This window comes from Monodelphis domestica, chromosome 8 (assembly GCF_027887165.1).
Source record: "Monodelphis domestica isolate mMonDom1 chromosome 8, mMonDom1.pri, whole genome shotgun sequence".
Taxonomy (NCBI): domain Eukaryota; kingdom Metazoa; phylum Chordata; class Mammalia; order Didelphimorphia; family Didelphidae; genus Monodelphis; species Monodelphis domestica.
In genome coordinates, this window is record NC_077234.1 from 108,902,953 (window position 1) to 108,918,904 (window position 15,952).

The 15,952-nt window shown below is 33.0% G+C and overlaps 1 protein-coding gene across 4 annotated transcripts in view; it reads right to left on the minus strand.

Moving 5' to 3' along the window:
* The window catches only part of DIAPH3 (diaphanous related formin 3), a 445,793-nt gene that overhangs the window by 291,773 nt on the left and 138,068 nt on the right, over positions 1-15,952 (minus strand). For all 4 annotated transcript variants that reach the window (XR_008913852.1, XM_056806852.1, XM_056806851.1 and 1 more), the window contains 3 exons: positions 8,420-8,530; positions 7,729-7,847; positions 7,232-7,348 (listed from right to left, as the gene is read on the minus strand). Coding sequence is in view for 3 of the 4 variants with exons in the window: in XM_056806852.1 (XP_056662830.1) it covers positions 7,232-7,348; positions 7,729-7,847; positions 8,420-8,530 (347 nt within the window). In the remaining variant the exon portion in view is untranslated. The remainder of the gene's footprint in view (positions 1-7,231; positions 7,349-7,728; positions 7,848-8,419; positions 8,531-15,952) is intronic.

The window sequence follows — 15,952 nt, forward strand, 5'->3', positions numbered from 1 at the left end:
TGTCAAGATCTTTTTGAATCTTATCTCTGTATCTATCTTTCCTTGTTTTTATCATATGCAAACTGGATGAGCATTCCCTTTATGCTTTTCTCTAAATCAGTGGTAAAAATATTAAGTTGCATAGTGTCAATTGTAGATCCCTCAATTCAACTGGAGACCTACTGCAATGCTGATACTAAGTAATCAACAACTATTTTTTATGTCCAGGCATCTAAGTAGTTAAGAATTATATTATCATATAATACATATTCCTTTATATTTGGCAAGAGAATGATTTGAACACTTTATCTACACTTTATTAAAATCCAGGTATATTATATATACAAGATTCCTTCATCTACTATTTTAAAAATCTTGTCAAAAAATGAAATGAGGTTAGTCTGCCATGATCTGTGACATGTTTTCCATGATCTTTTTCTTTGGAGACAGTGTAATCACATCAGCCATTAGGTAGTTCTCCTTCTCTGAAATTTTACATCATCTTCTCTAAATTCTCATTACAATCTGATTCCCCAACATTCTTCCTCAATAATTTAAGTGCATGCTTCATGCATTACTTCTCCAAGTTTTTTACCCTATAAGACTTCAACATCAATGTTGCTGACTAAACAAAATAAAATCCAATGATCTCTACTCCACCCAATCACCTCATGTTACTGCTAAATCCTTGTATGATTGAAAGATTTTTCCACTTTTCAGCCAAAAAGAGTATCTCTTGTCCTAATTACTTTTTATTATTCTAACTGCTTCAAATCAAATATATTTATACTTCACTCATTATTACTCCTGGACTAGTAAAGAGAATTTAAAAAGCATCAACAATAATTAACTAGTCACTTTGTAAAGAAATCAAAAATGCAGATTGCATATAAAACTAAGTTTCTCATGTAGGTTTCTTAGTACGAATTCAATTTACAAAATTATCCCTTCAGAATTATTTTCTGAACTTTCTCTGTATTTAACATTTTACACATACTCTTTTCTTCTTTTTGTGTAACTCTCTGAACACATGCAGTTTCCCTCTGCACACATTCTACCAAAAAAACAAAAAAAATTTACAAACATTACCCTTGTCTAAAAATATGAATTCTGTACTGCTAGCCAGTGCATCACCATTAAACCAGGAGGTGGGTAGCACATTATTCTTTAAAGTTCTTAATTCTTTCAAACATGTTTTTCTTAATGTAGTCATTGAATAAATTGTTCTCCTGACTCTATTCACTCTGCATCAGCTCATACAAGTTGACAGAAAGATACAAAGCTGCTTAGCTAGATATATCACTACTTTGAGCTATGTAATTATACTTTCATTTATAATGGGTAGCATTTTTATTCACTTATTCAACGAATAATGACTTAGTATCTCCTATGTTCCAGAGAGAATTCTGGGTACTGAGGTAAAATTATAGCTAATTAACGAGGAGAAATATGTTCCCTGCCCATGAGGAGATTACAATCTAGTAAGTGTTATGATAATTAAATGTAGGGCTAGAATACTAAGCAGAAAGCAAAGCACTCAACATGACTTGAATTGAAGGCTAAAGAGTTTAGATTTATCACGTAAATAAATGAATACAATTGATGTACTAGAAATCAAGTGATCATTTCCATTAAAAAGACTAATATGACAATGATATAGCAGATTATATCAGATGGAAAGGAAAGAGGAAGAGACAGGAGGCAAGATATTTATATGGTTTTAAAATAACAGAATTTTAGAGGTTTAAGGTACACCAACAGTTTGCTAAATCTAAACAAGGAAACATAACATGACTTCTAAACCCACTCTGACAACATTCATGAAAAGTAATTTTCCAACCTATGTGTCAATACCTTCAGTGACAAGAAATTCAATATCTTCTAAGGCAGTCCATTCCACTGTTAAATGAATAACTGGCATTCAATTTTCCTAATCAGCCAAAATCAGACTACTTATAGCTCCTATCCAGGAAAAAAGAAAAAAAAACAGAAAAAGAAACAGCAGTAAAAAGAATGGAATAAAAACCAAGAGATGTCAAGTCTCACATAAGGCAAGAGAAAAGAACAAGGAGGAAATGATCAAGTTTCTAGTACTTCAGAGAAGTTATGACAGAGGACCAGTAGTAAAGTCATTGGGGTTTGATCATTGTGTCATTGATTACTTTTTAGAGAACTACTATTATAGAGTGGTAGAGAAGGAAGCAACATTGAAGGCTGAAGAGTAAAAAACACAAAAAAAAGAAGATAGGTAGTACAGGCTACTCCTACAATTTTATAAGTAAACAATGGCATATACATGGAAAAGCAATTTGAGGAATGGGCAAATGCCGGAGGCCATCATACCCCGACCTTCTGACAAGGTCACGGTCTGAGGAAAGGAAGTTTGCAATGCAGACCCCAGAATGAGGACCCTCTGCTGATTCCCCTCTGTTACTTCTCTCCCCAAATTTTCCTCACTAATGGACTTGTTATGATTATTATTCTCTCCCCAAAACAGGAGAAATAATATGAGAGCAAATACTTATAGGATATATATATATATATATCCTATTTCAGCCACCTGGGTTATTACCCCAAAAAGATTGCAATTACAGAATTAAAGTCCATGACTCCTCCTTTCTCAAGCACAAGCAGGTCATGGGGTACTAACCTACAAATGGCTTTATTCACATTAGTCAAATCTATCAGAGAGTATTGTAGAAACCTAGTAAATGATCACAGAATTCTTTGTTGTGGTAACATCACAAGAGTGTTGTTTATAGGTGATTTGGTAATATCCAATCAAATTGTAGAATGTGACATATGTAGAAGATTGATTGACTGCATAACAGTCATCATCCATAACTACCTTCTACCCTACATTAAGCCCAAGATGGATTGAAGTCACTCCAATTAACAAAACAAGAAAGGGGGAGATGTCAGGAGCAATCAAAGACCAGGCTGTTTGCCACAGTTCACGTGGAAACCAAGGACTGAAAAGCAGCCCCCAGGAAGGATGGAAACATCCACTGAAACCCCTCTAAGTGACTTTCATTATTAATATCCCCTTATTATTGGAATTGCTATGATTATTATTCTTACTTAGCCCCAGGAAAAATAGATGAGAGCAAAATGCTTGCAGGGTTAATACAGATGTCCCATTCTGTCCCCCTAGGATATTACCAGGAGAGCCCACTTACAAAATTAAACCTAAGGATTCTTATATACCCACTAAGGTTTGACCCTCTTTTTTATAAGACTTCTGGCAAATCTGTGCTCTGAATTCCCTAACCTATATCTGGGTCATGTTGATTCTACCCACTGATCCTGCCCTTAGCAACAATGTTTTATTGACTATCTCCCTAGGTTTCCTATCTGTTGTTACGTTCCATAGAAACATGTATGTTGGAGAATGAAACTCTGTGGCAAGTAGATGTGTGATCATGAGGGTATAAAAATATAGCCAGCCCTCAGCCAAAGTGGAGCATTTTATCCTGTGAAATCTGTGCTTCAGGTTGAATGCAGAAAGTTGTGTCCCATCCATCATTTCATCGACACCGTCCCACCTCCAAGACCACATCTCCTGTGGGAGGCTGGCCCACCCCACAGCAGGCAAAGTAATTTTCTTTTCTAAAAAATGAATTGGGGCAGCTGAGTAGCTCAGACTTCCTAACTATGTGACCCTGGGTAAGTCACTTAACCACCATTGACTAGCCCTTACTGCTCTTCTACCTTAGAACCAACACACAGGATTGAAGGTAAGAAGGTAAGACAGAAGGTTACAGAAAAAATGAATTGATAAAAAAAAAAAAACATTTTTAGGTACAGAAAAAGGTACTCTCTAATGCAAAATGAAACATAATAAAGGTCCATGTTAACTAGGAAAGAAAGCAAATTAAAGAGTAATAAAAAATGTTCATTTGGAATTTATAGGACCTGACTTGAATTCAGCTCTTCCAACTTACCACCTAGGCAACTTTGAGCCTGTCATGGGAAAGATATGGATGAATAGAACAAAGAAAAGAACATAAACAAAGAGCAAAGCATACAAACTAAACCTCCATGAACTTGACTTAATCCCTGGCAAATTCTACAATTAAAGGGATGATTAGTGATGTGAGGTAGACTAAATGGCCAACTCTAAAATTTTATACTTCTGCACACCTATGAGAAGCTTTCTTTAAAGCCAGTTTCATTAGACATTCCTTCTAACCAACTCTCACTTTTGTCATCAGCACCACTTCTCCTATATCTTGCCTTCTAGAATTTATTTCGCTAAAAGTTCCCACTCTTGATTTTTTGCAGATACTCAAGACAAGGAAAACCCAAGAGGCAAAATGTCAATTCTTCACTCAAAAACTCTTTGACCATCAAAAAATGACTCTCTTATTGAAAAAGTTTGCTATTGTGAAGATTGGATTTAGCTATCTCCTGAATTGTAACAATGAAGGTACTTAGCTCTTACTTTATAGAAGCTAGAACCTTAAGCTACAATCTATTTTTAGATCTTACTACAAAAAGGTGTTAAGTAACTATAAAAGGTAAATTAATCACAAAAAGGTTAAGTAACAAACAAAAGGTGAATTTGAAGAAGTGCTAAGTAACTCAAAAAGATATTATCTAACCAAAGAAAATGAGAACTAAAGAATGGGCAGTCTTGGAGAAAAGTATCTGATGTGATTGGTAGACATGAAAATTTAGAGGAGACACAAAAGTAAAATATCTATAAAAGAGGATGAAAACTTCAGATTGGGACATTCATTTTGAGAATATACATTCGTTCAGACATTTCAAGCACTGACTCAGAGGAGCGACTGGTAGACCAACATCCAGACTTCTTTAAGACTGTCACCATTGGTGACTGAAAAGGTGACTTAATGACCCGCCTTTCTGGAGGCCCTGAAGCCTCCAGTAAAGGCCCAAACTTCTTGAGATTCTCTTCCCCTGGTTGGGACTTAGAAACCAGAGTTTTAACTCCAACTCACTCTCGCCCTCCCTCTCTCTCTCTCTCTCTCTCTCTCTCTCTCTCTCTCTCTCTCTCTCTCTCTCTCTCTCTCTCTCTCTCTCTCTCTCTCTCTCTCTCTTCTTAATTCCTTTTTTCTATACTAATTAAAAACACCATAAATTTCCAGTTGACTTGGGTATTTTATTTGGGATATTCCCTGGCGACCAAAAATTAATTTAGTTTAGGTCACAACCCTAAAATTATCCTTACACTATATTTTCTCATGTTCAAAATAAGTTTTTAAGCACAAAAGGAAATGGAGGATAGGTGCTTTAAAGGAGTAAAAGATTTCAAATTTCAAATGTCAAAAAAAGTTATAAAATGTTAAGTAGACCTATTTGAAAAGAACAATAGGAACAGGTGAAAGGAAACAAAGAAAAGAAGTTCTGAAGGATGGTTTATAGGCTAAGGACTTGCTGTACAGCCACTAAAGTTTAGGCAGCATTCTACATTGCTGGATAAAATTATGAAAATAAGTAGGGCCTGTGGAAATTAGAGAAATAGCAATTCTTTGATGTGAACTAGGGAGAGTTCTTTTTTTCAAATTTTGGATTAAAGAAAAGATTCCTGGGAACATGTTAAAATCAATACTTAATAAAAGCTTTGATTTATGGGGAGGGGAATTTTAAGTTGCTATTTCTCTGTGTCATGGTATATAATCAAAATACATGAGTTTCTTCAATAGATAACTCCTAAAGTAAGTTAACTTTTAAATTATTAAGGAACAAAGTTTTCCATTGTGGGACAATCAAATATAATAGACTTTGCTACTAATAGCAATACAATGATCCAGGACACTCTGAGAAATGTATGAGAAAGAGTGCTATCTACATCGAGGGAAAGAACTGTTGGAGTAGAAATGCAGAAGAATGCATATGGTTTATCACTTATTTGGGTATATGATTTGTTGTGTTGGTTTTAAAAGATTACTCTATTATAAAACTGAATAATATGGAAATGTTTTGAGTGATAATTATATGTATAAGTCAGTAGAATTGCTTGTCAGCTCCAGGACAGGGAAGAAAAAGGGGAGGGAGACAACATGAATCATGGAACCAGGAGGGAAAATTAAAAATAATTGAACAAAATTTTTAAAAGAAACAAAATTTCCATAAAACCTCTAATGTCAATGTTTATAATTTTCAATGTTATTTCTATCTTCATTTCTAATATAGATACTGAAACAGAATCTGATCTCCCATTTTTTTGTTTCATGACACTAATCTTGAAACAATTTTGCATTATGTATCTGTAGTAAAATAAATAATTAATTACAACTTGTAATTTTAAAAAAGTATAATGTTAAAATAGACAAACTAAATACTGGAATTCATTTACTAAGAAATCAGTCTAATTTGGTGGTAGCTAAACAAAATGGGTCACAAAACCCCAGAAAATAAGAACTTATGAGGCAAAAGTATTGGATCCTAGCCAGTTCAGTGACAGCAAACATCACTGGCCACAACAGCACATGAAATTTCAATATACAATATACCTACTCTTGTTACTCTCAACACTTTGATTTTTATATGTTCTATGTTCTATATGTTTATATGTCTATGTTCTGTAAAAGCAATTGCCAGCATTTTCAAAAATCTTTAATAAATTTCAAGATTCACACTTTTAAAATGTATGTGTGAAAACAATAAAGAACCACAAATTAACCCTTTCTGTGACATAAATAGGCATAGACAGCAATACAAGAAAATATCCTTTAAAAAACTTTCTACTACTTTAAAAAACAAAAATTAGTATACTTTAGGTAGATTGAACAAAAATAATTTCGGGGAGGGGGGGGGGGGCTTGGGGGGTGTCAATATACTATATATTAAGCATAAAAACATGCCATTTAGGAATTCAAAAAAATACCCAGAAATATTGCCAACTACACTTTATATTCAATACCTACAAGATTTATACATTATTTAAACATGATGGTAGAATGAAGGGGAAAAAATACATCATCTTGCTGACAAATACATGAACCACTAATAATTCAAGTACTTTACATGGCTTCCTAAATGAAAGTAGCTTGAATGAACTCAGTTATCCATTGCATGACAATATATAATAATATAACCAAGCATTTAAACATCTTAACTTTTTAAACATGTGACCTAAAGTACATGAGGCCTAAAAAACTAACCTACCATTTGTAAAATAAAGCAGAAAATATAAAGGTTACTTCTAGCTAAAATTATCACCTAATTTTAGAAAATAAATAGCACAAATAAAAGTATGGATATACATCAGTCTGACTCAGCTTACCGTATATAATAATCATTTCTGATGAGCAAAAGATGTTGAAGTATAGAAAGAAAATATCCTTCTGCTCTAGTTTCCTTCACTGTGTTCCATAACATATTGTAAACTTCACTGGCTTCAGTAAATCAGTTAAGAAACAGAACAAATGAATGTATGGAAATATTAGTGATGAAATTATTCTAATTTTTTAAACAAACAAAATTTTATTATCTTTCTTTTAAACTAATGCACAATAAACCCTGCTTATAGACCAACTCATTATTTTGGCATTTAGATATTATGATATTTTGCAGTTAATGGTCTTTCTCCTCAAGGGGCCAAGTACAGTGTCAACAAAACAATTTTCTAAAAATGTAGCCACCAACAGATTAAAAGCATAATTTAACATTGTTAATGGCCATTATGATTATTCCCAAACTATTATTTTACAAAATTTCTGTTGCATTAGTTTAGAACTAAATTTCTCATAGATAGCAAGGCTTTAAAATGTCCAAGGATATTCAAGTTCAGTTTTGATGTCTTCTAAACGATGGGAGAATTCAATAAAATCTTCCTCTTTATGTTCATCAAACACTTTAAGTTGGATATCTAGACTCTCACTTTTGACATGTTTCAAATTCTGCAATAAAATTAAATAGAAATCACTGATAAGTCATTCTGGCAAGAGTATTCCTTTCGAAAGATGGCATTAAAATAATTATAAAAGTAATGTTAACTTTTAAAAATCCTTAATAGTGATTATAATTGAGCTGGATTAAACTATCCATTTTTATTTTTAGCATATATTACAAAAATATGTTAAATTTTAAAGAACAAAGATCTTCATTCACATTTCAAAAACTGATTTTCTTCATATTCTATGAAATCAATTTTTCAGCAAGATGCTAATAGCTAGTTCTTTTTCCATTCAAATAAGTCTCCTAATTTACATCTAAAGAGCAATGTTTCTCTTAGTATAGTCTGAGTACTCTTGGGTATGCCCAAAATCCCTTAAATATCTGAAAGATCAAAAAAATTTTCATAATAATATTAAAACATTTTTATTTCTAAGATGTTAAATATCAACTAACATTAATTTAAAAAAAAGTTCTTCAAGAAGTTTTCAAAATTTTTTAAGAATATATATAGGCCCAAGACCAAAAAGTTTGAGGAACAGTAATATTGAGATAAGAGAAATGATAGGGCACTTACAGGCAGTATTTGTTTCAATCCACAACGCATAAACTCATTTCTGATGTGAAGTCTGAAGTCTAAGTCATCAGGAGATGTAACAAGGGCATTGATGAGTTGCATACAAGCTACCTACAATAAAAAAATATTAAGAGAATTACTATTAACAAGAACAAATTTAAATTACCTAGTTTTTTTTGAAGCTACAGAATCTCCACTTTCACAATAAAACCAATTAGAATTAGAATATTTTAGAGAAACTAATCCAAGCATAGAGGCATCCAGGTAGTACAATGAATAAGAGCAATGGACCAGACTCCAGTTTCCGACACTTACTACATGTATGACCCGAGGCAAGTCATTTGACCCTCTTTTGCCTTTCATCTATAAAACAAGCTGAGGAAGAAAATGGCAAACCACTCCAGCACAATGACCAAAAAGCTATGAAATGGAGTCACAAAGAGTAAAACACAACTGAGATGAGTGAACAACAAAACCTAAGCATAACTTCTTAAAGTTTATTTTTATATATTTTATATAACATATATATTTATTTTATTATATATACCTAAATACATATACATATATATATTTATTTATTTAAGATTTTTTTATTTATATGACAATCAGAGATTGCTACTGCATTATAAAATCTATTCTACCTAAATAGGAAATCTCTTGCTCAAATCTTTTGCTCAAATTCCACTAAATATATACTAACACAAAACCAGATCTGAATGTCTTTGATGCAAATCAAGTAAAAAATGCTAAATCCACTAATAGTAAGGTAAATGCAAATTAAAATAACTGGAGGTTCCATTCTACATCCTCAGCATTTATTACATACTTGATATATACTAAAAGCTTGTTGATTAAGAAGACAAAAGAGAAAGATGGGAAGTTTTGGAGAGATTGTGGGAAAATGAGGCCACTAACACACTGTTAGCAGAGCTCTGAGCTGATGCAACCACTCTGAAAAACAACTTGAAACCATAACTAAAAAACCACTAAATTAACTAAGTAATTTTGATATTAAGCATGTCTTCCAAGGAAGTCAAGGAGAGAGAAAAGATCTTTATGTAGAAGGATATTTGAAGTCATAAAATCAAAGAACTAGAAAGAGTAACCTATGAAATGGGGATTAGCTAAACAAAATGTTTTATATGAAAGAAATGAAATTTATTGTGCCCTAAGAAATGTAATTTGACATTTTTTGTTCACAAAATGGTTATTGGGAACAGTAAATTGAGTCAGCTTAATAAAATTCCTCTTTTGTGTATAATTTTTATTTAATTAGATTATAAATTGAACTAGATTATGTTGTTTTATTATTATATATTACTATCAATACCTTATTTGCTTTGTATACAAATAAACCCACTTTTATGTGCCTTAGGCATTAACATGGTCTTTGAAAAACTTGGAAAAACTTGTCCAAAATGAACTGAGGAAAAAGAAGGCTATCTACTGCCATAGAAGAAACTGATGGAACCTGAATGCAGATTACAGAATACTATCCTTTACTTTTATTTCCTCCATTTATTTTTCTCTAGTGTAAATGATATATATCTTACTCCAAGTCATGAAGAACATGGAAATATGTATTGCATGATAGTACATTAACAACTTGTATCAGATTTCCTGTCTCAGAAAGAGAGAAGAGTAGGATGGACGGAAAGAATATGGGTAAAAAATGTCAGAAAACAATTATCAAAAATTATGCTCACGATGAAAAAAAAAATTATTTCATTTTAAAAAATGAAATAAGCAAAACCAAGGAAACACTTTATGTGATAAGAATAATGTGAAAAAAAGCAAATTTGAAAGATTTTAGGAAACTACTAATTGCATTTACCTAGCACAATTTTAAAAGACAAACTCTCCCATTTCTTTGGCAGAAAGAATTGAAAATGAATTTTCAGATATAGTCAATACATTTATTTTCTATGCTTGTCTATAGATATGTGTTATATAGGGGGATTTTACTGAATAAAAGAGAATAAAGAGAAATTAAAATTAAAAGAGAATAAACCATTTTTAACATGCCGAAAAAAATACAGAAGAGGACACAAAGGATGTAATGAAGGCAAGCAGAGATTTACCTCTGTAATTCATGTAACTAAAGTTTTCAGGTTAAAAATGAAAGATAAGATTATTTTTCTAATAATTTAATCACTAAAAAAGAAGTTTCTACATATAAGTATTATAATAAATTGCAGTAAAATTAGAGAACATAAAAACTTTTCATCTTTTAAGGTCATAACTGCTAGCAAAAGGTTTTTAAAAAATCCAGAAATGCACAATACTGGTTGGGAAAAGAGAAATGTTTAGATGACAAATTCTCTACATTCAGAGGAATTCCTAAAAAAGGGGAGAATGAGCATAAGCAAGGGAAAAGAGGAACTGGGGCCAAGAGGGTTTCTAAAGAAGCAATTGAAAGACACTGAATATTGATGAGCAGAGAAGTAGTATTATGAGATCTTTGCATAACAATTATTCTTGAAGGAGTATTTAGGGTGGATTACAAGTCAAAACTCAGGTATAACAATAGAGATCATGATTTCAGAGAACTAAGACTGAAGTATGACTATCATTTCTTGATACAAAGAGGCTAAACTATCGTCAAAGATGATCTGAGTTATAATTTTATTTTGCTTAACTTAATATTTGCTGCAAGTATAGTTTGAGGGAAGTGAAGGAGTAAAGTGAATTAAACATTTTATTATTTAAAGAAAGTGTGTCTATACACTTTGACTCACGGATTCCACTGTTAAATATAAATGTCAAGGAATTCAATGACAAGAAATAAAGCCCAATATAACCCAAAAATATTTATAGCAGGCTTGTGTTCTAGTAGAAAAGAAAAGGAAATAAAGCATATGCCCATTGAGTAGCTTGCCAAGAAGCAGTACATAAATGTAAAAGAACACAAATGTACTGTAAAAAATGCTGACTATAAAGTATATAGACAAATATGAGAAGACTTATATGAACTGATACAAAGTAAAGCAAGCAGAACTAGGAAAACTATCTGACTTCTAGAGTGTAAATAAAAATAATCAAAATTGAATGCTGGGAAATTATAATCAAGTCTGGCCCCCAAAGAAGACATATGAAAAGGCACCTCACCCCTCACATTCACAAAACTAAGGAACTAAAGATATGGAATAAATGTATCATGTCAAACTTTTTCAATGTGTTGGTTAACTTTATTTAAATCTTTTCTCCACTTTTTCTTATTCTTTGTTATGAGGAACAGAGTTTATTTGGGAAGAAGACAGAATACATACTAAGAAATACAAACAATGGAAAAATTAAAGATTATCAATAAAAGTGTATATATATTTTTTATTTAAGAAGAGGGAATAAAAAAGTGGAAAATGTTATTAGAAACCTACGGTAGTAGTTGAAGGAAGGGATAATAAGAACCTATACAGTAATCTTTCCCTTACATTCCAGAAGTCCCCAAAATAGGTCCACAAAGTACAGACATTATATTTATTTTATTATTCCGTGATGGTAAGAATCTTCCTCTGGTGCTTGGGGTCACTGCCAGAAGTCTTAGAAGGCACAGAACTTTTGGGTGACATAGGGCTTGAAATAAAGTCAAAGTTTTATGAAAATTTCACAAAAAATACAACACAGCAGAGCAAGGCTACAAGCTGCAAACACAGCTCTGTGGTTGGCTGCCTTTCATTCCCTCAGCCAACAATCTGCATGTACAATTGTTGGCAAACTTGTGCAAGAGGTAGTGGCCGTACTGCGTTTCCATTGTGTAGAGTATTCATCTACAAAATCCCACAATATAGCAAAAACTCCCTGATACAGAATTATCTTAGATATACTTTTTTTTTTTAATCTATGATACAGTGAAGCTGTGATAAGTCAATCACAATATAGTGAGGGACGACTGTACTAGGAAAATATAATAGAAATAAAACCAATGAAAGGAAAAAATGATGCAGAAGTTAAATAGCCATGATGTAATAAATGAACAGTTATGACAGAGTCAAAGATAGTAGGCATTTATGAATATAAAAGGCAGGATATATGAAACAACAAAAATGGCAGAACTAAATTATTTTAAAAGAAGAGATGAAGGGGGAAATATAATTAGCCTGGTTTGCGGCATTTTAAGTTTAAAACACTGGAATTATGTCCAGATATAAATGTCCCTTAGGCAGATATATAAATAAGTTTAGAGCTCAGAGCAGTGATTAAAAGAATCTACCTAAGGGGGCATCTGGGTGGTTCAGTGGATTGAAAGCCAGGCCTAGAGACCCAGGTTCTGGGTGCAAATATGTCCTCATACACTTCCTAACTGTGTAACCCTTGGCAAGTCACTTAACCCCCACTGCCTAGCCCTTACCATTCTTCTGCCTTGGTAGTCAAAACACAGTATTGACTCCAAGACAGAAGGTAAGGGTTTAAAAAAAAAAGAAACTATCTAGGGCAGTTAAGTAGCTCAATGAATTGAGAGCCAGGCCTGTAGACAAGAGGTTCTTGGTTCAAATCTGGCCTCAGAAGATTTCTAGCAGTATGACCCTAGGCAAGTCCATTAACTCCAAATACCTAGGTCTTACCACTCTTCTGCCTGGGAATCAATATTTAGTAAGATGGATGGTAAGGGTTTTGTTTTGTTTTAATAACTTCTTGTTAATGAAGTGCCTCTGGATTAACCTCAATTTTAACTCTGAGATTGGTTTCATGATCCACACTGGGGCACTAAAAGGTAGATAGAGTTTTGATTTTTGAAAGAAGCATAGGACTGCTCCAAAAATTTTGACACTTTCCACATGTAATGTAGCCTAATGTTTTCCTTCTTTTCAAAACAAGATCCAAATCACTAACTATCTAAGATATAGGTAATGATGAACAAAATACAGAGTTTCTATCAAATATATGGTGTATTCTGGAAAGTAATCATTATTCATTTGCTTGTGTTTTCCTATGTGGATAGTAAGGGGACTTAAATAAATATCTCATTTAGGAGACTATACAAAGTTCCAGACCTTAATATAATCATCACAATTTCTTCTACAAACAGTACACAGTGCACCTCACCACCCTTCTGTTTTGTATTCAGCACTAGATTTCTTCCACAATAGTATATTATTTCCTTTGGCAAGGATACCTAACTTTGCTTTATGCATTGTGTGATATTAATGATCTGAGGCTTGTAAAACAAGGTTACCTCTGTTGTGATATCTTTCAAGAAATCTCATAAATTTTGACATGTATTGGAAACAATTTTTTGGAGGAGAATTTTTAAGGCTGCAGTTTCTTCTATCTAATAAAGTGTTTCTGTAGTCAAAGAACAAACAGTGGAGTTTTCAATTTCTTCTTCTATTTACATTTGCTAGTAATAAATTTATCAAGTATCTACTATTTGCCAAGCACTATGCTAAGTATATCAAATTAGATAACACTTGTAAAGCGCTTTGCAAACTTTAAAATCACTATATAAATACTAGTGATTATTGTTGTTGCCATAGCATACAAGTGTAGTTTTACTGAGTCTATTTGTATTCCTCTGTATCATCTCATGTAAATTTTGAAATAATTCTCAAATTTTTCACATTCATCATTTGTGACAATGAAATAACATCCCATTACATTAAACTATAACAATTTGTTTAACCAGTTCCCCATGAGTGAGTGTTGACTTTGCCTCCAAACTCCTTACATCATCTCCTGTATTTCATCATGAGTACTCCCATCATTTCAATTAAAAAAATAAAAAATTACTCTACCCCAGAAAAATTCTTTATTTCATCCTGTATTTTCTCCTCCTATATTTTGAAAAATATGGCCATTCTCTTTGCCTAGGCCAACCCCTCCACTTGTTCTCTTGATCATAATCTCTTCTGAAACTTCACCATTTGGTGAGTACCCTCTTCAACCCTCAATCTATTGTTATCTATTTTCCCTCTCCCTATTACTACAAATAAGGACACATATTCTTCCAGGGGAACTAAACCATCTCATTGCTCTACCACCTTGCTCACATTAATGTCATATTTCTTATTTCATAGCCAAATTCCTTTTTTTTTTAAACCGTGCATAATGTAATAATCTGGGACAATCCTAAAAGGTTTATGCCAGGGAATGCTATCCACTTCTAGAGAAAGAACTGTTGAAATCATCTTTCACATCAGTGTATATTTGGTTTTATTTGGGGGTTTGGGTTATGTGTGACTGTGCTCTTACAACAATGACCAACAGGGAGGTGTGTTCTGCATGACAATAAATATAAGATATATTTTTTCAAAAGACTGCATATACTTCTTGATTCCAATTCCTCCCCTTTCACTTATTTATCTACCACGTGTCTTTGTTCTAAGCACGCCAACATTAATTTAACAAAGTCTAAGATTTAGTTTACTCTGTTTTACTAGAGTAGAGAGAATAGAGCCTGGAGTTCAAATCCTACCTCTCATTCTTCCTAGCTATGTGATCACAAACAATTTGATTTAAATTTTCTATGCCTTAGGTTTTCTATAAGTAAAACATGGATCTACCTCACACAATTGAGAGAATGAGCTGAGATAATAGATGTAAGCTGTTCTGCAAACCTTAGAATGCTATCTAAATGTCAGATGTCCTCAGCATCTCCTGTGCTACTCTAACATTCCTAAAAAGCTCCATCATAGAAGGAGATGCTGCCTGTGCCAGATCCTCAGGGGAATAAGGGCAAAAAGGAGGAAATGAAAAGGCCTCTCTTAACATTCAGAAAAGAGGCAATAAATGGAATGTCATATTCAGGAACAATGAATGGACTAGTTTTCTGAAGCAATGTGACCAAAAGAGAATATGGTATCATCAACCTGAAGAGATGGGCTGGTTCAGATTGTGAGAGGCTTTAAATGACAAACAGAAGGGGCGGCATTTTATGTTCTGGGCAATAAGAGGACACTGAAGCTTAAGCTAGGGAATGAGATAGTGTAGATTAAATTTTCATGTAACCATTCTTCAGGCTCCATATATTGACTTATTGAAATAGTTTCCCCAATTGGGGAATGAATATTTATTGGTACATGGCTAGTTAACATTAGAAGCAAGAGTTATGTCAATTGATTTCATTTGGGTTGGGGAGTGGGGTTTGAGGGGATGGTGAGTTTTTTATTTTGTTTTACTTGGGGAGAGGGGATTATGAGGAGGGGAAATTGGAGGACTCTGACTTCTCAGCAGATACTATTGTATTTAGAGTCATCTTATTATTAAATGACAGCTTTCAATTATTTTTTGTATGATTCTGTATTCTTGCAGCTACGTTATAGATTACTTGGACTTATATACTTTTGTGACCTAACTTGAGCACCTAAATATCATTCATGACCTGATGCTACACTGAAAAACGTATTGTGACTTTCTAATGCACTTGTGTGCTATCTTGCATTAGAGATCACGTCACATTCTCCTATTATACTGTAAAATTAACACAGCAGGGATTACGTTTTCACAAAACATGACATATCCACTAGTGTTCCAAGGCTGAAAGAGTATCTGTTGTGTTGAATGGCCTCACCACCAATCTTTTGTAACACTAGTGTT